Source organism: Callorhinus ursinus, unplaced genomic scaffold, assembly GCF_003265705.2.
Source record: "Callorhinus ursinus isolate GAN/ISIS: 27379988/994484 unplaced genomic scaffold, GSC_fseal_2.0 scaffold20, whole genome shotgun sequence".
Lineage (NCBI taxonomy): Eukaryota > Metazoa > Chordata > Mammalia > Carnivora > Otariidae > Callorhinus > Callorhinus ursinus.
Window position 1 is genome coordinate 406704 of NW_027397082.1, and position 25286 is coordinate 431989.

At 51.7% G+C, this 25286-nt stretch overlaps 1 protein-coding gene across 10 annotated transcripts in view; it reads right to left on the bottom strand.

Moving 5' to 3' along the window:
- Nucleotides 1-25286, bottom strand: part of TACC2 (transforming acidic coiled-coil containing protein 2) — a 207225-nt gene that overhangs the window by 121480 nt on the left and 60459 nt on the right. For all 10 annotated transcript variants that reach the window (XM_073904071.1, XM_073904069.1, XM_073904068.1 and 7 more), the window contains 2 exons: nt 19993-25221; nt 19310-19423 (listed from right to left, as the gene is read on the bottom strand). In XM_073904071.1, the coding sequence (XP_073760172.1) occupies nt 19310-19423; nt 19993-25221 (5343 nt within the window). The remainder of the gene's footprint in view (nt 1-19309; nt 19424-19992; nt 25222-25286) is intronic.

Consider the following 25286-nt stretch of genomic DNA (forward strand, 5'->3'; position numbering starts at 1 on the left):
ACACCATGCTTCTAAGAGCCACATTTCTGATAGACATTTCAGTCGATTCCTTGTTCACAATGAGTATTAATGGACCCATTTCACAAATGTGATACTGAGACCAAAATAGGCTAATTTGCTTAAACGTATACCATCCGCTGTTGGTACAGTAAGAACTGGAATGCCCAGGTTTTCTTTTTTTTTTTCTTTTCTATGTCCTGTGCCCTAACTTCCAGGTCATGCCCATCTACGGTCAAAACAAAACAAAACAAAACAAACAAAAAAACCCCACTGTCTACCTTATTAAGCTCAAACACTCCAATTAAGCCAAGAACAAAGATGCATTTGCGGTGCCATCCCTTTCGCTTGCAACAGCCCCTCCTTGCTGGATGCATATCTGTCATGACAAAGGAAGCTACTGCTATGCTTTGAAACCCACTGGTGTGGTCAGCCGGATGATGTCCCCCCACTGAGGATGTCCACAGCTTAATCTCCATGGTCTGTGAATATATTAATTGACAAGGCAAAGGGGAATTAAGATTGTAGATGGAATTAAGGTTGCTAATCCTCTGACCTTAAAATAGGAAGATTATCCTAGATTATAGGTGGACCCCATGTAATCACCAGGGTCCTTTGAAGTGAAAGAGGAAGAGACGAGGTCAGGAAGAGAGGAAGCAGAGACAAAGAAAGATGTGAAGATGCTGTGCTGGCTTTGAAGGTGGAGGAAGGGCACCGTGAGCCAACAAATGTGGCAGCGGAAAAAGTAAGGAAATGGATTTTTCCCTCCAGCTTCCAGAAAGGAACACACCCCTACTGACACCTTGATTTTAGTACAGCAAGACCCATGTCAGATGTGTTACCTGCAGAACTGTAAGAAAATAAATTCGTATTGTCTTAAGCCACTCACTTGGTGGTAATTTATCACAACAGCGATAGGAATTGGATACAGTAGGTATCTGGTTACTACCATGAATGACTCTTCTTTGAAGGATTTTATGAAAGTATCTTGGATTCTAGGAATAGAGACATAAGAGCCTAAGATCACTCATTGCCCCCAGCCCTTCTCCAAGGCATCTCCATACTCAGTGCAGTGGGGTTAGGTAGCCAGCAGGCACACGGAGCCATGGTCCAGCGTAGGACATACTCATTAAAAGATGAAGTCAAGAGCTCCCAACATCACAGGGGATTGAAAGTCAAATCCCGCTCCCTGAGGGGGGGGGATGCATCCACACCGAAAACTCTCCGCCGACCCACCCAGCTCTGGTCCCAACCACAGCCAGACACGCTGTCCAGATAGTAAACCTGAAGCTACAGTAAATATGCATGGCCTGTCTCTTCCTGCTCCGGGTCAGGGTAACACCACACTGCTGATAGGAGGGGAGATGCGTGTTTGTGCCCTCTGGCTTGGGACCCATGGAATCTCGGGGAAAAGACTGAATCACAGGCAGGAAGCATGTGCCTTAGTAGTTGCATCCACGACTGAATCTTCACACCGTAAGAATTTCTTGGGTCTGAGGACAAGGCCAAGGCCTCAACAGAAATGTAATCTGTATGAGTGTTGTCTGCAATACGCTAGCGCAGTCACTGTTAAACTGTCTTCTGGAGTCCTGGGGTTTTTGGAGTGACCATAAAGGCTGCCCAGGAGGCACCCGTTAGCATCTGTAACCACAACAATTGCACTTTTATGGGTCATACCTTTGGGTTCCGCATAAGACCTTGTTTGGAGCAAAGGTTCATTTGGAGAGAAGCGGGGGAAATGAAAATGTGCAAACGCTGCTTTCTGGGAAAGAATGTGTGCTGTTGGGCTCCTAGATCCCAACCTGAGTCTCAAGGAGAGTGACACACCCCATGTCAAAGGCTGCATAGTGACACAGCAGGTGTCTGAAAGGAGATTTTTTTAATGTAAGTAGAAAGAACAGTATAATGAACCCTATGTATATTACCTAGTTTCAATATTATCAAATCGTGGCCAATTCTGTTTCATTCACATTGCTCACGTCCCCACTGCTACCCGGATTATTTTGAAACAAATCCTAGATATCATCATTGTATCAGTTAATATTTCTGTTTGAATCTCCAAAAGGCAAAGGCTGGGAAGAGAATTTTTGAAGGCTAACTATTTATTTTTTTGCTCTCGCAGGCTCCCTGATAAAGGACCAACTACAATCTGTAAATATTAATGAGAGACAACCACAAACACCAGACCCACGGTCTGAAACTCAGTGCACATTAAGACTCACTGGGTTATTGTTAAAATGCTCCCAGAGATTCTGGTTCAGAAGGCCAGGAAAGGGGGGTTGGTTCTCAAGAACGGACATTTTAGCAGCAAGCAGATTCTGGTTGGAGATGCTTTCCAAACCACACTTGGAGAAACTCTGAAACTAAAGTTTTGTGGCAGGAGTCATTGGTTGTCTCCAAAACTGCTCTTCCCTCTCCTCATTGACTTACTTGCTTATATTCAAATAATGAGTGCAGGTGTGGTCACGTGACACACCCTTCACCAGTGAGAAAGGAAGGGAAGTCAGCTGGGCTTATGGTGTCATTTCCCTCACTCTTTAGAGAAAACACAAGATGGCATATCTCCTGTCCAGATGTCCTCCTGCTTCTTGGCATCGTCTTGAGGGCACAATGCCTGGGGGCTGCTGCAGCCAGCTTGAAACAATGAAGGGGACGTCTGCCAACATACTCCATGTGGGCAGAAGGGAAGATGAAATGTCCTAGTGAATCACTCCACCTTAAAAGTGCCCTGTCTCTGGACTCCCTGCCAGGTGGACCGATTACTGTTGACGTTGTCTTGCACTGGGCTGTCTGTTCCTTGCCGCCAAAAGCATCCCGAAGGAACTGTCCACTGGGATGTTGGGAAGTGCTCTTTTGGAAGATACTAGACCTAAGGCTGCAGAAAGCAATGAAAAACCACAGAGCAGATGAGAGATCATTTGCCAAGGGAGTCTTCTGGAATCCAAGAGGCAAGTTGGTGTCTAGGAAATGCCCCCGGCCCTGAGCACTAAAGAAGGCTTTGCTATGTGTTTGTAGTTCCTTTCATATTCTGTTGTGGCAACAGTATTTAGCTTTGGCTAAGAAGTGACAAGGCACATGAAAATGGGAATCTGGGCCAGAAACCTGTGCCCAAATTTGCCTGACACATAAACACCTGCAAACTAATAAAATATTCATAAGCATCCACAATCACTGTTCCAGGTGCTTACGGGGATATCAACATGTATCAGACAGGAAAGATGGACTCATGCTGGAGAGGCAAGGGGCAGGCATGCAGAACCGAGAACACGAGCAGACACCAGGTGCATTGGCATTTGGAGCAGGAAAAATGAGAGTGTGTGTATTAGAAGTTATTTCAGTAGACTGAAAGGAACCTCCATTCTATCTGAGGACTTGCTTCTATCCCACTGGACCAAGAGCCCCCTCCCTGGATTGCCAGTGCCACAGTCTGATACATGGAGGAATCTGGGAAACAAGGCCAGAGACTAGAACTATTGCAGGGCTGGCTGGTTCACTGATGCAGAGGACGTGATGTCTCCCTGGACAAAGAACACACTAGCTCTTTGCTGGGGGTGTGAGTCGAAATGGAAGTTCATATAGCTGTCTTGTTGATGGGCCCCTGAGGGCAAGCTCCGAAACACCAGGTCCCTGAATGATAGCATGTTGTCCTCACAGGATAACAGGGCACCCACATGTAGCCAGGCAATGTACGTTTTTGTAGACTCAAGGAGTTTCATTCAGTCGATCAAAATCGCTTATTGAGCACCTGCTATGTGGGGGCCCTGTGCAAAGTCAGATCCCTCGTGCTCACTCCTGCAGTCAGATGAGGGAGTGGCTCCTACATGACATAGGCAGAAAGGGAATATTGAATCAGCCCTGCAGGAAGTATGGGGAGATTTTTCCAGAAGAGGGAATACTTGAGCAGAGTTTTAGAGGACAAGGAGGTGTTACCATACTCAGATTTCTCATATGAGGATATTTTAATAGTTATGCATTTAAAGCATATTAGGAAAGAAACATTATTAGCACACCAAGACCATAACTTCACAGATATTACCTAGGACAAAACAAAGTAATACACTGAAATACAAATGAAGCAGTATAAGGAAAAATAGTAAGTAGGTAATGATACAAGAGGCCTGCAGATAAGGTCAAAGTCTTCAAGATGGTACACTCCCAAAGAACATGGCTGAAACACTGAGCTAAGAAAAGAAGGGAAATGGACGGAAGAGAAATAGAATGTTCTAGGTCATAAGAATTAAATCTGCTCTTGACTATACCTAGGAACATTTTGTGATAACAAAGTCTATGATCAACTCATTCAACAAATATTTCTCGAGCACCTGCAGTGTGTTAGGTCCTCCTAGGTCCTGGGAGAGAGGTGAGGACAGAAGTGACAAACTCCTTGCCTCCCAGACAATACCTTCCAGATAAGTGCTGGAGGCCACCTACAACAATTACCAAATGAAAGGCAAAGATGATTAGGGCCCTGAGCTGTCTTAATCTTTTAATGCCTGCGTGCTGTCTCCTGAACCAGAGTGTGGTCTGCTTGAGGGCAGGAAACCGAGTCTTCCCCATTCCCTGCCCTGACGGTGGGCTTCCCCCATCCCAGCTGGGCTGACTCTCAGCCCCACGGCTCATCACTGCCACCTTGGCCCTGTCCTGGCAGAAGAGTCCCCTCCTCGGGGACCAGCCTCCCTCAGCCCGTCCGCCCAGGACCTCACCGCACCTTAAGGCCCTTCTTTCTGCAGCAAAGCAGACCTCAGGGCTTCACCCGGCCACCAGAAACCCAAACCCCAAAAGCATGCTCACCTAGAGGACTGTCCCATCATCCGCCAGCTTGGAAAGGTGGCAACGTACCATCCCCATGACGGCTTGCTCTCTGCCTTCCCCACTTAACAATCAGATAAAGGAAGCCGAAAAGGTGATTGAAAAACTTTTTTAAATGACTACTATCATATCCGCTAACATTTGTGAGCATTTGCCAGCCAGCTGGCGTTCTAAGTGACTTTCATCTCTTCTCTCATTTAATCCTCTGATGGGCCTTTGTGCCTATTGTCCTCAGCTGACAAAGGAGGAAACAGCCTTGAAGGTCTCTTACCCCAGCTTGCACCCAGCAGAACCACGTTCACACACAGCCTGTGCATCTACGAACCCCAACTCCTAACCAGCCCGCAGTGACAAAAGCGCTAAGCTTCACGTTATTTGTATATACTCTGAACCTGTTGGCAGAAAATATGCCATGAGGAACCCAGGACCAGCGCCCGGCTCTATCATGTCAGTGCAGCCCTCATACTAATAAAACAAGATCTACTTCACTAGTGAACTCTGAGAAAGTTTTTTTGTTGTTCTTCTTCATTTGTTAGTTCTTTCTAGAAGGAATCACTGCCTTGGGCTTCTCAGAAAAGTCCTCACATTCCATGAAGGGCTGTCCAAGCGGTGAAGTACATTCCTGAGCTGCAACCCATCAGAACTTAGTTGTATAGGCGGAGAGAAATATTTGTAGAGGGGATTCAGGCCTTCGAAATATTCGGCCATTACCTCCGCCCATGCTAAGATGAAATGTCAGCCGGAACCCAAAATACATGCAGGAAATGTATGGGGGAAACTTTCCACGGGACTTCTCAGCCTCATCCAGAATTTCTAGATGGGGCCTTGGAATTTTCCTGGAGTGCACAGAAAGCCTACTTCACACGCAGGCCCACATTGCCTGAAAGTGTGCTCAGCACAGCCCGCATTTGAACTTGGCCTTGTCCTAATTTTATGTAAGTCATTGACTCAATGGGAAGCAAAGTTCTGCCCGCTGGACTGTCTTCCTGGCAGAAAAATAATCTCCAGGAGTCAGAGTCCGATACTGGTGTGACATCAGAGTAAGGGTGAAAAAATAAAACATTTGATGATTAGCCACAATATATTGGGAGGGTCTGGAGGGCGAGGAGCGAGGGGTGGTCGCAGGGCTTGGTTCAGTCCACACGATGAGAATGATAACAGAGATGTCTCATCTCCCCACCAGACATATAAGCATCTGAAGCCCGAGTCTTTGATTTGCCTTTATATTCCTTAGACCAGCGGTTCTTGAACGTGGCTGCCCAATAGAATCACCTGGGGAACTGTGGAAGTTCCCTGTGCCCGGGGCACACCCCTCTATCAGTTAAATCAGGAACTCTGGCGGTGGCACCCAGGCATCAGTATTTTTTAAAAATCTCGCTAGGAGATTTCAGCGTGCAGCCAAGGTTGAACACAGTGCCGTGGATCCCTGCTACTCACAGGGTGGCCCCATGAACTCAGCGGCGTCTTCAACTCTGAGGTGTGAACGAGTCACCTTGTATAGCACTGATTCTGGCTCAGCGGGTCCGGGGTAGGACCCGAGGTTCTGCCTATCTAAAAAAGGCTCGCGGGTGCCGCTGAGGCTGCTAGTATAAGGAACCACATCGTGAGTGGCACAGCCCAAGAGCAGTGGCTCGCCAGGGACAGCTTGGCCCACCAGGGGACGTTTGGGGACAATTTGGCAGCGTTTGGGGACATTTTTGATCGTCACGACTTGGAAGACGCTACCGGCATCGAGGCTGCTGAACATCCTACCATGTACAGGATACCCCTCCCCAGCGATCACCCAGGCCCCAGTGTCAGTGGTGCTGAGCAGGAGAAACCCTGCCTTAAGCACCCAGCATGGGACCTTTACGTAGGAGGCCCTCAGTTGGAATGAATGAATAAATGGACGAGTGAATGGCTTATCACCACAGTGGTTCTGTTGTGTTGTCGAACTAACCTGGCCCACAGATAGCTTTTAAGGCATGTATCAAATACACACACACACACACACACCCTCTATCCGCCGGACATGATACAGTCAATCTACACGCATCTGTTGAGGGCCTACTGTGTGCAGCCCATTGTGCTGAGGAACAGGACCAGGCCCACACCCTGTCCTCAGAGGCCTCCCTCTCCAAAGGCGACAGACATGCATCGAGCACTCGCCTGTGCCAACCCGGAGCTAGCACTTGCCACGCACTATCACACTGAATCCTCTAGAGGAAGGTACTAATTTATACCCATTTTACAAACGAGGAAACTAAGGTTTGAAGTGACTAAGCAACTTGACTGAGGTCCTAGAATGAGGAAGTGACAGATTTGAACCCAGATCTGTCCAGGTCAAGCACCCAAGCTCTTCTGCTTATGAAATCCTATATGACACACTGTAACACATTTGTCTGTGTCTTCAAACCGTGGTCAGGTTACAGAAAAGACTCTTGGTACTGGGGCGGGGGGAGGGGTGAGGCCTCCTGCGGAGCTGGAGGGTAGACAGGGTTTCACAGACACTACACTTGCCTCTCCGGTCTCTTGAACGAGAAGGTGGTCCCGACAGGGCTGACGGGCAGCGGGAGGGACAAGGCAGGCTGAGGGTCACCCTGGGACCAGGGCTTGGGAGTCTGCTCGGCATCCCTCAGCTGTGCTCAAGTTCCCGCCTCTGACGCCTGTGAGGTCCAGGCCTGCCTCCGTGTTTACACCTTTCTCCATGTTTTATGTCAAAGGAAAAGGGACTGAGAAGAGAGGGCACAGAGTGCCCTTCCTTGGACTGCAGAGCCGATGGCTTTTCAGGACTGGCGGAGGGAGCAGAAAGTGAGACAACCTTCCACATCGCATCGGTTCAGTTAGGGTTCCCCAGCGCAGAATGCGAGGGGAGCTCCCGAAAAGCAAACACTGCCCCCATTGGGGCCATCTCTACAGAATAATTACCCTCCACTGAAGATAAAACATGAACCAAATAGGAGGGATAAACCTCAATTCAACCCAGAGCCTCGTGGTTTCTAATGGACAAGCTTCCCATCTTCCGGGCAAAAGCAAAGCTAAACCCTGCCATGACCAGCGAGGGGGTTTAGTCTCCAGGTGCCTGGCTGGCTCAGTCGGAGGAGCCTGCGACTCTTCATCTCTGGGTTGTGAGTTCAGGCCCCACATCGGGCGAGGAGATTACTTAAAAATAAAATCTTTAAAGGGGCACCTGGGTGGCTCAGTTGGTTGAGCATCTGCCTTTGGCTCAGGTCATGATCCTAAGGTCCTGGGATCAAACCCTGCGTTGGGCTCCCTGCTCAGCGGGGGTCTGCTTCTCCCTCTGCCCCTCCCCCCACTTGTGCGCGTTCTCTATCTCTCTCTCTCTCTCTCTCAAATAAATAAAATCTTTAAAAAATAAAAATTAAAAAAATAAAATCTTTAAAAAAAGAGTATTTTACCTCCCAAGCCCTCATGGCTTAACTGTTTGTAAAGAAACTTAGAGAGAAACCACTCTGAGGGTTTCCTAGAAAACCGCTCACACAGACACACTCAGCTAGAAGGAGATGACACTCACGTTTTGACAGAACTTTCTCTTGAACTCTCGTCCGAGACTGCCCTCCCCATCCACAGCTGCACCCTCCCCAAATCGTGGCAAATTAGAAAATCTGTGAGCACTCGTCCAACTAACTTTTCACAGCGGGTTTCCTGCTCTCTTCCTGCAAATGCTACCAGCCACAAGCAAAGGAAGGCCAGAGCCAGCACCACACACGGGCTGCAGCTTATTTTGCAAAAAAGCCAGAGGGAGCCCGCATATGCTGCTTTCTCAGATGTGACCTGAGCACAGGATACTTTCGGCCACCACCACCCCCTGATGAAAGGGGGTGGAACTGTAACATCAGTTCAAACCAGGCTCACCTGGGCGGCTTGCTGGGCTTGGCCAAGGTGATGCTTACTCACCTCGGTGCCAGTGGGTTGGTTGAAAAGAACCCTGGTCTTGAGGCCAGAAGAGCCACACTCAAGAGGAGTTGGACTTAGTGGTCCCGGGACAAGCTGTGTGTCCTTAAGGAAGTCACACACCTTCTCTGGGTATCAGGTTTCTCATCTGTAAAATGAGGAGGCTGAAGGGCCTGAAGTTCTTCTGGTTGTGATATTTCATGACTAGGAAACTCTGAGCCAGGCATGAGGTGGTACCTGTCTCAAAGGGAGAGAGCATCCCTGCGACCATGACTCGGGAGTTAGAGGAGCTCCCATCCCAGACATCCTTCATAGGTGGCCCGGACAGGCAGTCTGCCCTCCGCTGAGACCTCACGCCAAGGCTTGTACTCCCTGCTCCCCAATTCTCACTTTCTGCCATGCTGGCCATGCATGTTTAAATTCCAGCGGCTTGGTCACCTGCCAGGAAGGGTCTCCTGCAGCCATCGTGCTATGGTGTCTGGCCACTAGGCAAGGACAGACAACTTTCAGCCCTGCCCCTTCCTCTAGGAGGTTTGGGATGGGCCAGCAGCTCAAAACGTTGTGCCAAAAGAGTCGGGGCAATCTGTCCCATAAGATGCACTTGGAGCTTGCGTTCCTCTGGCGTAGCCCCAGCTGGGCTCACCCACACAGGCACTCCCTCCCTCCCACAAATGTTAGGTTTCAGCTTCTTTGCAGCCACTTTTGGCAAGAGGTTAACCCCAAAGCCCGAGTTCCCCAAGGAAAAGAATGCACTCCCCATGTGTGCTGGATGGCTTGACCTTGCATCAAATATAATGTTGCAACATTGAAGCCACCCGGGTGGGGAGGCTGGTGGCTCAGGGATGGGAGGTATCTTTAGAGGGTAGTGACCCATTCCAAAGAATCCAAGGCAGATGCAAATGAACTTCAGCAAATTTCAGCTAGTCTATGTGTCAAAGCACACGTGTTTACCAGTAACCTGCCTTAATAATGGTATTAGCATCATTCAAATTATGATGGTAATAATGATACTAGTAAGAAAAACAATTACCCCTGATATTTAAGTGCTTATTGCATGCCAGGCAGACACTCTGCTAAGGTCTTTACGCACACTATTTTTATGCAATCTCCATAATATGTCCATGTGGTAGACCCTAGCATTATACACATTTTACAGGCAAGGAAACTGAGGCTCAGGGTGGCTAAGGAATTTGCTTAGAGGCTAAGAGTCTAATGGCAGAGCTGGAAGTGAGACCCGGCGTCTGCCTCTCAGTCCTGTCTGACCTGATTTTCCAGGACAGGAAGGCTCCCACTCACCTGATAGTCAGTTGGGTTGAATTATTCAGCAAGCGCTTATGGAGTGCCCACTGCACGCCACGCAGAGTATCAGGTGCTGGGTAACCAAGAGCCTTGTCTGCAAGTCTAACATTCCCAAAGAAACAAGATCGTGGCTTATTCTCTTGGCCACCAGCCAAGACCCCCCTCCCCCCGCCGAAGATGACCAAACTTGTATCCAAGCAAGCACCCCTAAACAGAGGATTCAGAATCGTGACCCCCAACTCCTCATTCTGTGTTGGAGAATACTGAGTCCCAAGGAGAGGAAGGAAGTACAGTCCCCTGGAGAAGCCACAGTGAGTAGACAGGAGCTGGTGAACAAATTGATCCCTCTGGAGTGTGAGCACTGAGCTAGGAGTCACCAAACCGCATGTGTTACTTGCAGTGGGTCAATCCACCTATCAATTTACTCCAACACTCTTCCCAGTGGCAGAGCCTGTGTGCAGGCTCAACTCTTCTCTAAGGAAAGAGACCATGGCTTCCCTTCTAAGCACCCAGTCTGGGTGTGTTTGCTGGTAACTGCTGAGCCAGTTGTGGGGATGCAGCTGCCTGCGGGGTTCTGCGCTGCTCAGGGACCTTGTTCGTGGGCTCTCTAAGAGCTGACGGGCCCCAGGTCTGTAGTAGTCACAGCCGCCAGCTACTGAAAGCTGGCTCAGGGCGCCTGGGGAGCTCAGTCGGCTAAGCCATGGACTCTTGGTTTCGGCTCAGGTCATGATCTCGGGAACATGAGATCAAGCCCCGTGTCAGGCTCCGCATTCAATGTAGAGTCTGCTTGGGACTCTGTCTCCCTCTCCCTCTCCCTTCTAGCCCTCCCTCCTGCATGCTCTCGCTAGCTCTCTCTCAAAATAAATAAATAAATCTTTAAAAAAAGAAAAAAGAAAGCTGGCTTTGTGCAGAGTATTCTCTGTCTTGCCTCCTATAATCTCCATTTAGGGGGCCTGGGTGGCTCAGTCTGTGAGTGACTGCCTTTGGCTCAGGTCATGATCCCAGGGTCCTGGGATTGAGTCCCTATTTGGGCTTCCTCCTCAGTTTCCCGTCTGCTTCTCCCTCTAACCCTCTGCCCTGCTCGTGCTCTGTCTCTCTCTCTCTCTTTCAAATAAATAAATTTTAAAAAATAATAAAAAATAAACACCCCTTTAACTCCCCAGAGACATTGGCAGCCCCATGTACCTAGGAAGAAGCCGAGGCTTGGAGCAGTCTCCTGAAAGTGAAGATCTGGATTTGAACTCAGGTGGCCTAACGTGCCCCCCCTCCCTCCAGTCTGCTTTCCTCCTCAGCCTCACTTCTGGTCCCTCCTCCTCTGGCCCTCCTGGCTGACGTGGGGCAGCAGCGGGGGCCCAGCGTCCCTGCTTCCCCAGGGCAGGGGCTCCTGGGCTGAGACCTCGCCGCTGACGCAAGTCCACCACACACTGGGGTCCCTCCCCACTCCCAGGGCACAGATGCACCCCTCCCCTGAGGTTTCTATTCCCAAACACACTCTGCTCATTTTGCAAAAGGAAAGGGCAGTAACAGTATCAGTACTCAGACCTGTGTCAGCACCTTCCTGGAAACAGAAACACTTTCACAGTCAGTGTCTGAATTGGCAGGCTGCTAAAATATTTAACGTCTTAAAAAGCCCTGAGAAGAAAGGGGAGCGAGGCTGAGCTGCAGTTAGCTGGGGCCTGCCGACCCCGCACTGCCCTGGGCAGCGTCTCCCACCCTGCCAGTTTCTCAGGACGAGAAGGGAGGGCAAGTGGAAGGCCAGTCTCTGCCCTGAACCCATTTCTGCTCCCACACAGGTGTGGCCAGTGCGGGCATGGAGGGTTCTAGAGTAAGTGCCACTGTTTAGAGCCGGTTGACTGGATTCCCTGAGGCTTCCACACCAAGCCTGGGCGTGAGGTTATGCTGGCTAAGCCAGGGCCTCTGGCTGGCCCAGGGGGTAAACCTCCTTGGTTCAAGGGCTAGAGATGCCTCCTGCTGATCAGTGTTGCTGGGCAGTTGTGCTGCGACTATGCCCCACTCTCTACTCTGGACACAGAGCTACCTGGCCTTGCCACTTGCAGAGCCAAGGGGGAAGCCAACGCTCACTCACCACCCCCGGGCACCCTAGCCCCGTCAGGACTGCACACACATAGAACCTCCTGGAATCCACACCGCCTCTGATGGTGATGATTCATCTTGCTAGGATACATGAAGAAACTATGTCTTCGAGTTGGGCTGTCCTCTGCAGAAGCCACTAGCCCCGTGTGGCTAGTCCAACTTCAATTTTATTTGACAGAGAGAGGCACAGCGAGAGAGGGAACACAAGCAGGGGGAGTTGGAGAGGGAGAAGCAGGCTTCCCGCGGAGCAGGGAGACCGACTTGGGGCTGGAACCCAGGACCCTGGGATTCTGACCCGAGCCGAAGGCAGACACCTAACGACTGAGCCACCCAGGCGCCCCTCAACTTCAATTTTAAATAATCAAATTCAATACAACTCACAGTTCAGCTCCTCAGTGGCCCTGAATCCACTTCGCCCTGAAACAGACCCTTGATTTTCAAGGGCCCCCATTTCAGGTGCTCTGTAGCCACGTGCAGCGAGTGTCAGCCATACTGGATAGAAGAGATAGAGAACCTTTCTATTACTGTATAAAGTTCTAGTGGACAGCGCTGTCGTAGAGAGTAACCTCTCCAAGATTCCACCTGGCTGATGAGTTAATGATCAGGGGTCTAAGCTGAGGTGTGAAACACCTTCCAGAAGAGAGGTTTTAGCCCCAGCTCCTGCTCTTATGAGCTCTCTGCCCTTGAGCAAGCCACGCCACATGCCTGAGCCTCCCCTTACTCCTTTGCTAAAGGTGTCCACGAACAGCACCTACCAAGGGGCTGGATTTCTTGGAGAGAGAAAGAAGGTGCTGGGTGCAGAGGTACTTTGGCCCAGAGGAAGGAATAAGTGAAAGGAGACTCATACAGAGTTCTTGTTTTGTGTCAGGCATTCCAAACAAAGTGGCTCATTGAATCCTAACAATGCTGGGAGCGTGATGTGCCCCTGTCTTACAGGTGAGTAAACAGGTTTGGAGGCTGACGCCCCCAAGGTCACAGAGCTAGACCTTGAGCTGGGACTTGAGGTCTGTCACCTTCAAGGCCTGTGCTTGTTCTACCCCAGAACTAAGAATTCTTCTCTCAAAAGCCTAGAAGCAGATTTGGGGTGGCTGGCCTGGCTAGGACAGTGGAAGCGTCCTTGGCTCAGGTCAGGCATCAAGGGGGAAATATGCCATCAGAGGCCATCAGGGCCCAGAATCTGGCACTAACTCCCTGCCAGTTAGCTTCCTGTCCCTTTTCTATTCTGAGCCTCAACGAGAATGCCCCCCGAGTTTCCTTCCTGCAATCATCAGCCAGAGTCGAAAATACCCATTTCTCAAACCCCGCTGCATCCAGGTCCATGCTGTAGGGCTTCCGCCAGCGGGCATAATGAGAGGTTCCAGGAAGAACAGCCGGGTCAGTGTGGACACATTCATTTGGAAAATCACCACCCAGCTCTGAAACTGGCCCTGGTTTTTCAGGTGGCAGTGAGCAGCTCCTCCCCACCTTGGGTCCAGGTGCCGCGTGACGGAGGCCACAGGGCAGAGGGGCTCAGAAACCCAGAAGAGCCAGAAGCCACGGCAGGAAATCCAACCCCCCTGCCACCCTTCATGCGGGCACCCCAGAAGCCAGATTTCCAAAGTGACCTGGAGCGTTTCCAAAGGACAGCTTCACCTCCAAGAAAATGCATTTTAATTACGGAACACAAAAGCTTCCGAACATCAAGGCTTCATTTTAAAAGGTCCTTTGACTTTTATACATGACGGCTCACAATGATTGAAGCTGTTGGTAACACTATAAATCCACGTCACTGGTAGAGCCTTTAGTTCCTACGGACCTTTGAGCCCGGTAACAAGCTCCTTGTGAGCCAAGCAAGGTTACACGTGACGTGTGGAGGTGCCGACAGGCCCAACAGCTGGAAATGACTCTTCCCCGGTGGCAGTCTCCCTGTTCCTGAGGGGGCTCCATTTCATTTAGGGACCGTGGCCATATCCTCCCTTTGCTTAATTGCCAGGATGCTTCCGGATAAATACATTTACAATTAGAATAGTAGGTGCCATTTTTATTCCACAACAACCATATACCAAGCATTATAGCAGATGCTTTGGAAACATTCCAAGCGTACTCTAACTCCAACCCTAACTGAGAAGTGTTTTTTTTTGTTTTTTGTGTTTTCCCATTTTATAGGTATGAGGAGACTGAAGGGCGAAGCAGCTCATCCAAGACCACTCAGCCGGTACGAGGCCGCTGGGATATGAACGGGTCTGTCTTACTCTACTGTCTCCCGTTTGGGAAGAACATTGCTCCAAGGCATAGGGGTGCCTGAGCTCTGTTGGGCTCTGCCACAGCCCAACACATCTCAAAAAGAAGTTTTTAAAATAATAGAACCAAAGTAACATAAACGCAAACCCAGAAGGATCTCGGTGGAGAGGGGGATCTGTAGTCCTGGTTTTATCTACAAAGAGAATGATGCTTGAGTCCTTTTTTTTTTTTTTCTTTTTCCCAATTTACACAGCTCTAGCCATCCTCAAAACCTTATTCTTAAACTTGAAAACACGGTGTCACAGCTGGTAATTTTAGAAGGAGGAGGAGAGAGAAGGAAGAAGTGGAGAGCGAGTGGGGAGCGAGCGTGGGAGGCAGAGTGAGAAGCAGCTCCAACGTGGCTCTCAGGCCCGCCTGGGACTTCCTCGGCACGATGCCCATCGTCTCTCTCTGTTCCCCCCGCCCCTCCTGACCTCCTTCAGCTTTTCAACCCAACTGCCCTTCATGGTTTAGCCTAGGTCTGCGCTAGGACCCTGAGCATCTGGGAATAATTTAATTCTCTCAAAATGCACTAATAATTGGAAAGGATAACTTTCTAACCATTTCCCCAAATGGAAAAGAAAAAGACCACTGTAAATAAATACTCAGCAAAAGCAAGCTTGGGGATATCCAGGACGGGTCCAGCAGTACAGACCTAACCATCCATGGTGTGTCAGAATGCCCAATTCTACATTTTCCGTCCACAAGGAAGAGAGTCCTATGTATACAAAGTTGAAATCTATTCAAGTACTTTCTGTAGAACAATCTAAAAATAAAATAAAATTTCCAGAGGCAGAGGCCACACAATGGTAGAAATCAACACCTGCTTCTCAGAACTGAGTGCGCACGCATCCCTCGGGTGTGGGGTGACGGTAAAGCCACAGGATACCCAAAGCGTATCCACCGGAAGTGCCAACTGGGCTTCAAAATTGGGGAAATAAAGCAGTAAACATACTTGTGCTCCTGACATCTACACGCATATGATCCTGTCACCGAGGTAGAAAAGAGACATTTCTAAGCTGATCTGTGGTATCAGGTCAATAGAAACTTCAAAATTCAATAAATTCAACAGAAGCATGTCACCTGATAACCAAGAAGAGACTAGAAAAGTTGGTTTTGATTTGATTTGCTCTTCCCTGGGCAACTGAAAACATTATTTTTTTTGTTGTTGGAATATGATACAGTATGGTACACAATAAAAGATATTCATAAGGTTTTACAATAAAACACAATCTCACAAACTTCCAAGTTGAAGCAGATCACTGTGGGCTACCCAGGAGGGGTAAGAAAGAATTCACTCTCCTCAGCCATTAAGATATTTCCTCAGACAAAGAATTCAGTATTAGAAAAGGAAGACAGCCAGGTTGGAACCTCACCCTGAGGAGAACAGTCACCACGTGAGGAGAAATGGTGGCCATTCAGGTCACTGCATGAGAAAAGGCCACACCACAGAAAGGCACTCGGGAACAGCCAGGAAGCACCAGAATGTGCCAGAATTGTGCTGGAACCCATGATCTCAGCCCTCACAGCAACTCCATGAGGCAGGCACAGATGTCCTCCCCACTCTACAGATGGGAAAACTGAGGTTATGGTTGTAACTAAGGGGCAGAGCTGAGGTGTGAATTTGGGGCCCCTGCTTCGAACTTCATCCCCACCACATCTGCCCGTTGTGTGGCCTCCCAACCCACCCCAGGCCGCTGCTGATTTTCACCTTCTGGGACAACAGCTGCTCCTCCCAGCATGTGTGCCCTGCGGCCTGGGCTGGACTCTCTCTGAGGCCCACCCCGGTCCACGGCACGGCTCCCTTGTGGCCAAAGGATTCACCAGAGGTACTGAGCCCCCTCCTCCTCAAGGCAAAGAAGTGTTTCCAACGTTTGTGTTAAACTTGTAGGAATGAGGGTGCTGGGCAGAGAGATGTGGGCGTTTGAGATCCCCGTGGGAAGGTTTGGACTTCCGGGTCATTGTTGACAGGTGTCGGAGCTCTGGGAGGGGCCGTGGTGTCCAACAGGGCAGCCCCTCACCTCATGTGGCTCTCGAATCCTTGGAATGTGGCTGGTCCAAATCGAGCACCGCGGCTACAAAATACACACCACTTTCAAAGACTTAGTATGAAAACAAGAATGTAGAATTTCAAATTAATCATCTTTATATCAATTACTTGTTAAAATGATAATATTTGTGATATATTGGGTTAAATAAAATATATTATTGAAATTAATGTTATCTGTTTCTGTTTAGTTTTGAATGTGGCTTATAGTAAATTTAGGGTTACATTTATGGCTTGTGTCCTATTTCTGTTGAAAAGAGCGGGTCTCTTCCGGGAGAACTCCGATGGTCTACTGAGCCTAAGGTGGAATCTGTGGCCGCCTCTTTGCCCGGATGTTGCTGCCCCCGTAATTCCCCTTGAGGGAGGGGAGCCGGAGGTCACCCCACTTGGCAGGCTGGAGCGGAGGGTCCATTCAGAATTCTTTCTGAGAATCCTCAGCCAATGAGACGGAGGCAGGCGTTTTTCCTAAGAAATCCAAAGGACAGGAAAAGCCAGGCGTCCTGCGTCAAGGACCAGGGCAGTGCACATTGTGGAGCCAAATGATCTAACCAGAAGTAGACTCTGAGTCACACGTGCAAGCCAAGAATGCAAAAGTCACATATGTGATTTTAAAAGTTTTGGTAGCCACATTAGAAATAGGGAAAAGAAACACATGAAAAATGAGGGGCGCCTGGGTGGCCCAGTCATTAAACGTCTGCCTTCGGGGGCGCCTGGGTGGCTCAGTTGGTTAAGCGACTGCCTTCGGCTCAGGTCATGATCCCGGAGTCCTGGGATCGAGTCCCACATCAGGCTCCCGGCTCAGCGGGGAGCCTGCTTCTCCCTCTGACCTTCTCCCCTCTCATACTGTTTCTCTCTCTCTCTCTCTCAAATAAATAAATAAAATCTTTAAAAAAAATAAAAATAAAAATAAACGTCTGCCTTCGGCTCAGGTCATGGTTCCAGGGTCCTGGGATCGAGCCCCGCATCGAGCCCCGCATCGGGCTCCCTGCTCGGCGGGAAGCCTGCTTCTCCCTCCCCCACTCCCCCTGCTTGTGCTCCCTCTCTCGCTGTGTCTCTCTCTCAAATAAATAAAATCTTTAAAAAAAAATACATGAAATGAAATTTAATAATATATTCTCACCCAATACATCCAAAATATTCTTTTAACATATACCAACCTAAAAATTATGAATCATGTGTTTTATGTTCTTTTTTTTTTCATACTAAATCTTCACCACCCGGTATGTATTTTATACTCACAGCCCACCTCCACTCACAGGTGACGAGCGGCTGCCAAGTCGGATGGTGCATCTCAGAGAGTCTAAGAGTCTACCCCCTGGCGGACCCTCCCTCAGGGCAAAGGGAACAGAAACACTGCTCATCACCGAAATGTCCGCCGCTCAATCAACTGTGCTAAGTCAGACACCCTCAGCCACTAAGACATGCTTGCAGAGCTTCGATGGCAGAGGGGAAAAGCACTCTGCAGATATTTAGAGAAAACGGTGGGTGAAAATACACAACATAATAAATACCAGCAATCATTAGGTGGTAAGGTTGTGGCCTTTTCTCTTATTCCTTCTACTTTTCTATTCCTTAGAGATGTTCTAATATTAATTTAGAAATTATGATTTAAAATGTTTAAGTGCTTAGAACGATAAGCCATGAACTATTTATTGAACTACTTACTAAACATCTGGCCCCAAGTTCTCCAAGAAGGGGGTAAAACCTCCAGGGACTTTGGGAAAGGTGCTAATATCTCACTGGTGGGGAGGGAGAGGATTTTTCTGGTTAGATATTTTTCCTGCTTGAACTGGGACTGTCAAACAGACATACCAGCAAGGGCCGCAGGAGGACTTAAGTGCTACATCAGCCGCAGAGACAAGTGTCCCCTGCCGCTTACACCTGCATCTGCCTGGGCAGCACGCGCCTGAATCTCGCCAGCCCAGAATTACAAGAGGGGCCCTTGTGAGGGCAGAAAAGCAGCTGGGTGTCGGGGGAAGTGCTCAGACTCGAAAAACAGGTGATCGTACATTCTTTCCGCATGTGCAAAATATGAATCAAATCATTTCTAAAATGCCTGCAGCTGTTTGGTAGAATACACTGGGCTGCCACAGGTACTGATTTAAAGTCCAACCCTGCTCCACTCACACACACACACACACACACACACACACACACACACACACACACACACACACACACACACAGCACTGGAACAGCCGGAGGTCTAAGGATGTTCACAATATCTCCATTTCCCCAGAAGGATGAACCTTCTGGGGAAGTTTCTTCTGAGCAGCTGCTTTTCTACAATCTTAGGTGGCATTTCACTCAGGAAAGAACCAGCAGGCACACCTCACACAAGTGTGAGCATCCAGGATTCACAGTTACATCTGTCATTTGTCCCCTAATCTTGAGATCTCTATGGAATGTGACGGGGGTTGGTGAGTAGACACTCCTGCTTCGGAGATTAAATCAGTGTTGAACCCATTTGCCTCAAATTAGTGCTTGTCTAGGGCTGGGGGTTGGGATGTGATGTCCAAGGGGTGCAGGGTTTCTTTGGGGGGGATAACAATGTTCTAAAATTGATTGTAGTGATGCTTGCACAACTCTGTGAAGCCACTGAACTATACAGTTTAAATGAACAAACTGTATGGCATGTGAATTACATCTCAATAAAGCTCTTCGTTTTTTGTTTTTTTTTTTTTTAAGGTAGTAAGCTTAGATGTGAAATACACTCCATCCCGTGTATAACAGTGGAGCTCTCCGTCATCTCGGGCACTGCTTTACCTGTATAAAGAATGGGAAAGGCTGTTTGCTTCTTGCTTATATAAGGACTCGTGTGTAAACAGAACCCTCCTCTGCAAAACATCCAGTGCGTCTCTGCCAAAGAAGTCCTCATGGTTCTCCAAAGGCTGACACCTTTTCACTGACCTTTCTGCTCCGCCCGCACTTCTGGCCTCATCTGAGGTGACCTCGCCTGGGGCATCTGGAGCATCCTTCTCAGGAACTGAAGGTAAGGTGGATGGGCCAGGCCCGGGGCTTCTTCTGGAACAATATAAAGAAAGCCACAGATGGTAAGAAGGGTATTTCTCTCCACATGTGACTGAAAACGTCCATTTCCCAATTCAAGCTTTAAGCAGGTACTACCCCAAAATCCCTAGGGGAAAAAAAAAATCAGCTTCCAGCAGTCAATGGTTTTGAGATGCTTTTGGATCATTTAGGCCTCTCTGTATAAATAAATCCAGATTCAAAAGCAAAGGTATTTGGGCTCCGGAAAAACATATGATTGACTCTAACCTATGACCCAAGAGCGTGGCCAGCCAGTAAACATTTCACGCTTTTCAGACAGTTTGAGTGAAATGAACTGAAGAACACAGAGAGTGAACAGGACTCTGTTTGTGTCCAACAAACAGCTCCCCACTTCCACCCATTTCTCCCACCTTTCTCAGAATCTTAGCATATCCAAAGGTTGCAAGCAGGTAAATTTAAACATTTAGGCATAGAAAACCTAGCTTTTTTAAAAACCACCCGTCTATTTGACTCTTAAAAACAGGGGTGGGATTCACTTTTGACATTGGCCCCACGTCCCCCTGGGAGTTTGTCCTTTTCTGTACCTTTCGGGGTGGAGCACTCCCAGAGCCAGGGTTTGGGGGTTCGGGTCCTGAAGCTCGTCAGGTTCCGGAGGTGAAGAGACTCGCAGCTTCCCGCCCCCAGCAGGAGTCGGGGGCTCAGGCCTGGGCTGCTCCTCAGCCAGCAGGTGCACGGCCGGGCCGGCCCCTCGCAGAGTGGCTGCATCCTCTGTGCCTGGGGCCCCAGCAGAGCAGCCTGCGTCCCCGTGAGCAGCACCAGAGAACATCCTCGTAGTACCTGTCTCAGGCGGGTCACCAGCCACACGCACCCTGGTCTCAGCTGTGCTCGAGGCGACATCACCCTCCGCTTCCCCAGCAGCTCCTGCCACCGAGCCGGGCTCTATGGGAGTGGATGCTTGTGTAGCCTGTAGCTCAGGAGCGCACGGCTTGCTCAGGGCACCACCTCCACACCTCTGATCCCCCCCGACGGTGTCGGGGGTCCAGGGCTCACGGATGGCCTCGGCCACAGTTGAAACACCCCCATGGGGAGAAGATGCTCCCAGGGCAGAGGTGGACACTGGCATGTCACTCGGACCCCCTGTGTGAGCAAAGCCCCAGGCACCATCCTCTCTGGGTTGACTGGCACCGGTGGATGTCTCCTGGGGGTATGTTCCAGGAGGAATTCTGTCTTCTGGAACGGAGGCCCCTTCTCGGTGGCTCTGCAGATCCACCTGGAAGTCAGCAGCTTTTTCCACGGGAGTCTCCCGAACAGCTGCGGGCAGGGAAGGACCCGAGGCTAGTTCCTGCTGGCCCCTGCCCTGCTGTGAGGGGGCCTGACCGCCAAGGCCCGGCCCAGCCTCCCCAGCCCCTTCTGGCTTCTCACCCTCCTGCACAGTCTGTGCGACACCGGTCATCTCCTTCCCCACGCCGGCACCTGACAGGTTTGGCCCTGCGGCTGGCGCCGCCAGACCCAACAGCCTTCCTCCAGCGGGATCCTGGGCAACCAGACAGGGGAGCTCAGCCTCTGTAGGCAACTCTTGCTTCTTCTCCTTTGCATCCACCCCGAGTCCAGCAGGAAGGGCGGGGAGAGGGGCGACGGCCACTCCTTGAGCCCCGTCTGGAGGCTTCTCCGGGTGTGGCCCCAGGAGGTCCTCACCCCTCACGTTCCCCTCTGCTCCTGCCTTTTCTCCCGCCGCACTCTGGGGCCGATCAGCGGTCAGGGCTCTGAGCACAGACTTCTCAAAGATCTTGGTGATGTGCTCCCTGAAGTCAGGGAACCCAGTGATCATGCCGATCTGCTTGGAGCTTGCGTCCACACCACCCGAAGCGCCCCTCCTCGGATCCTTGGAAGGTTCTATCATCCTCTCCCCGCTGCCCTCTGCCTCCCCTGCTGCTTCACCTGCCATGCTTTCGTCGCTGGCAGGGCGCGCTGGCGGCCCACCGGGCTCTGGGTCCGCACCAGGAGCTCTGGCCTCCTCCCCCGCCCCTGTCATCTGCTTACTCTCGGTCAGAAGCAGCGCCCCGTCCAGGTAGGGGATGGAGTCCGCGGGTCCCTCAGCGTTTCCAGCTCTGGGGCTTCCACTGCTCACGTGCACCACAGAGACCTCCCCACTGGCCGCCCCTGGTTGTGACAGAGGGCCAAGCAGGCCTGCAGAAAGTTCCATGGAGGTGGCATTTTCCAAGGCCGGCAGGGGCTCTTCTATGGGACAGGGGCCTGCCCCCTTCCCGGCAGCACCATCGATATGCAGGTAAGGAGTGTCTGGAGTAGCCTCTTCTGGTGGCCCAGGTGGCAGGGGTTTCTTTGGGTTGGGGACAGCCTGGGCTGCAGGAATATCCACCTTGCTCCTGGGACTGCCCCCCAGCTCTCCGGCTGGTAGCAAGGCACCCTGGCCACTGGCCGAAAGCTGCTCTGCTTGGCTTGGCTCACCCCGGGCAAAGGTAGAAGCCTCCTTCTCAGGGGAGGCGCGCTGCTCAGTCTGAAGGGAGCCACCACTCCGAGAAACTTCTGCGGGCCCCTCCAGAGCCCGCTGCATCCCCAGGGGCCCTTCCTCAGCATCCCCGGCAGTCTCGGCAGCCCCACCATCGGCGCCTTGATCCTCGGCCGCTGGGAAACTTCCAAGGAGCCTTGGGGCCTCCGCATCAGAGGTGGTAGGGTGCTCCATTTCCTTCTGTGGGGCCGGCACGGGTTGCTGCCTGCCTCCCTGCGTCTCCCCATACTCCTCTCTGTCTGGGGCATCCTGGCTGGGTGTGCCTCTAAGGCTGGCGGGCGCCGGGGCTGGCGGGCCGTGGGCTGCATCCAGGAGAGCGACTGAGTCAGGCTGACAAGGTGGGGTCCCCACTGTGTTCTCACTTGCCTTCTCTGTCTTACCCAACCCCTGGAGCGGGGGCTGAGCGTCAGCTGCTTCAGAAAGTTCTGCATCCCTGAGACATGCTTCTTCATGCCGGCTGCTGGCTTGCGACCCATCTGCCAGTTCCTGCTGGGACTTGTTGGGCCCCTGCTGTGCACAGCAACTCTCCTTTCTGCCCCAGTGACCTGTAAGAGGAGAGTCTTTTGAGGCCTCTGCTGCAGGCAGCGAGACTCTGGAAGGCAGGCTGTCACTGCATTCTCCCTCTTGCTCATTCTGCCCTCGCGCAGACAACTCCAGTCCTATTGCTGCTGACAGTTTTGGCTGCTCTGTCGCAGGACTCTCTGGAACCACGTCCCTGGGAGCCGAACCAGGCGCATCAGACAGGCTGCCTTTGGGGAGCTCCCCGTGACGTTCTGATCTAGAAACTTGTTCCTCTCTCCCGCGAGTGGGCAAGCACACATCCGCCAGAGGTTCCACAGGTAGGTGGGCTGGAGAAGCATCTGTGTCTAGGTTCTTAAAGCCTAGACCACCTGCATAAGTCTCTTTCTCATTTGCACACTGCTGGGGCTTCTCCCCGAGCATGTCAGGCATGGTTGCTTCTGGTTCTGATTGCAATGGCTGGAGACGGTTCTCAGAAGATACTGGGGGCTCCTCAGAAGCAGCTACTTGTGTCCAGTTGTCCCCTAGGCAGGACGGGTTTCCCTGCTGATCTTGCTCCAGGCTGAGCATCGTAAGCCCACAGTCTGCTGCCAAATTCTCTCCCTCGGGGGGATATGGCCCATCAGCGTGGACTTCCTGACCAGCTGCCTCACGCCCCAGCCCACAAGGTTGGCCCGGGGATGTCAGCAAGCCCTCCCCAGCACAGCTGCTGGGCCTCTGCGCAGATGGGCGGCTCCTCATCTTTGTGTCAGATGGGCTCTCCGCCTCCTGGGCTTTGGGGATGACCTCTGCCGCAGGAGTTGACAGGAAACCTGATTTCTCAGATTCTAAAGCAGGAAGATAGTCCATTCTTTCCAATCCCCCCACGTCCCGAAGGGTGTTGGGACACTGGGTCTGCAATCCCGGCCCCTCCCAGGCAGCTTCTTTGGGAAGAATGTGTTCACCAGTTCCATCCGGCCCAGGGGGCAGGGCGAGATCCTTCTCGGGGAGCTTGTGCAGTGAGCCAGAGGCAGGGACCCCGTGGGTCTCTCCCAACCTCCCACAGGTCACCGAGCTCCACACTGTGTCTTCTGATGGAGAGCCGGGCCGATCGGCGTGCCCAGGACCCTCCTTTCTGTGTGGCTGTGCTGAGTCGGTGCCGGAATGCACTTTGCTGTCCACATCATGGCTTCGCTCTGAAACCTCCTCTTTTTCCACCTCTGGGCTGGGCTTGCAGCCTAAGGCCCCGGGTTGCTCTCCCCATGGCTTCTCAGGATCTCTACTGTCAAGTGGCTCTGGGACTTCTTCCTGTCCCCTAGAGTTGGCCTTGTGTAGTCTGCTCTTCTCCTCAGCCACAGCGGGGCTTTCAGGGGTCATGACTTCATCCTTTGGCCCTAGTGAGCTTCTGGCCCTTTCGTCTGATACACTGGTTGGGGCCGGGGGCAGTGCCCCTTGTTGGACTTTCTGGTCCCTCATTGAGACCTCTCCCCTGTCCTCCTGGCACAAAGGGGCAGGACCCTCTGCACGGTTCCCTCCTAGACCCTCTCCCTCCCTTCTGAGATCGGATGCGAGCTTCTCCCATCCTGCCAACCCTGCATCTGCTAACTCTATGGCCATATCCGTAAGAACTGGCATCTCAGCCCCGGAAACCACCTCCCCGGTCAACCAGCTGGATCCTCCTGCAGCAGCAGAGGCTTGAACAGCTGGTGATGAAGTGGAGCCTGAAGCTGGACGTGTGTCCTCCATCAGGGCTCGTGGGGAGGGCTCTGTGCTCTCAAGCGAAGCTCCTCCGGGCTGGTTGCCTGCTACAGCACAGACGGCTGCGCTGGGCTCGCTTCCCGGCCACCCTGCCTGCCAGCGACCCTGAGCACTGCTGGCCCCCACGGTCTCCTTCCCAGAGCCCCCGGCCCCGGGTGCTGGGCCAGGACTCCGTGAATCCCAGGGCGGCTCGACGTGCGTCAGATGGGCTCCCATTTGCTGCTGGCTGCTTTCCTGGGAATTTGTGCCTGTTTCCTGGGCAGCCCCTGCAGGGCTCCTGGTGGCATGGCAGGCCCCGAGGAATCCTGAGCCGTCGGCGGAAGCTTGAGGCGGCACCTCCACTTGGCATCTGTCTCTGCCTGAGGCTCCGGGGGCTGGCTCTGGCGGAGTCGGGGTCTCAGGTTTCGCGGGGGACTCCTCCAGGCCAGGTGAGCTCGCCCTGCCTGGCTGAGCGGCAGCAGGGACCTGTGGGGCCTCTGGCACAGAAGCCGCCCCCTGCCTGGACTCTGCCAGGGGAAGGCCACCTGCAGCCTCGTTCCCTTGGGACTTGAAATCACCAGGCTGGCCATCTTTTTCACACAGCTGTCCCTTCATCAGCTCTTGGGGAGGTACTGGTGAAACCCCCGGCGACTGGTCAGTGCGGCTGGAGGAAGACAATGTGTGCCTGGCACTGGGGACGACAGTGTCCACGCTGCACTGAGTAGAACTGCCCCCTTCAGGGACGGACGCTTTTGGGGCCTCCCCACGGGCATCTGGGGAAGGTTCCCTCCTGGGGTGTCCAATGAGGGGCCAATCTTCAGGTGCTGCTACTGGGCTTGCCAAGCAAGCTTGCAGGGGGCCCTCGGCAAAGGGCATGGAGGCAGAGGGGCACTCCTGCTCCCAGGGCACTGTTGGGCGGGGCAGTGGAGAACCTTCTGGGCCCCTGGCTTCCTGTGGGCATTTGTTTGGCTCAGTCACCTCCGGGGACACGATGCACGGATCCAGGCTGGTGGCACCCTCAGATGCAGAGCAGGAGCCTCGGTACACGGCACTGCCAACAATGAAAACATTTGATGTTTCATTCATTCTCGTGGATGTGCGTCCAGAGCCACATCA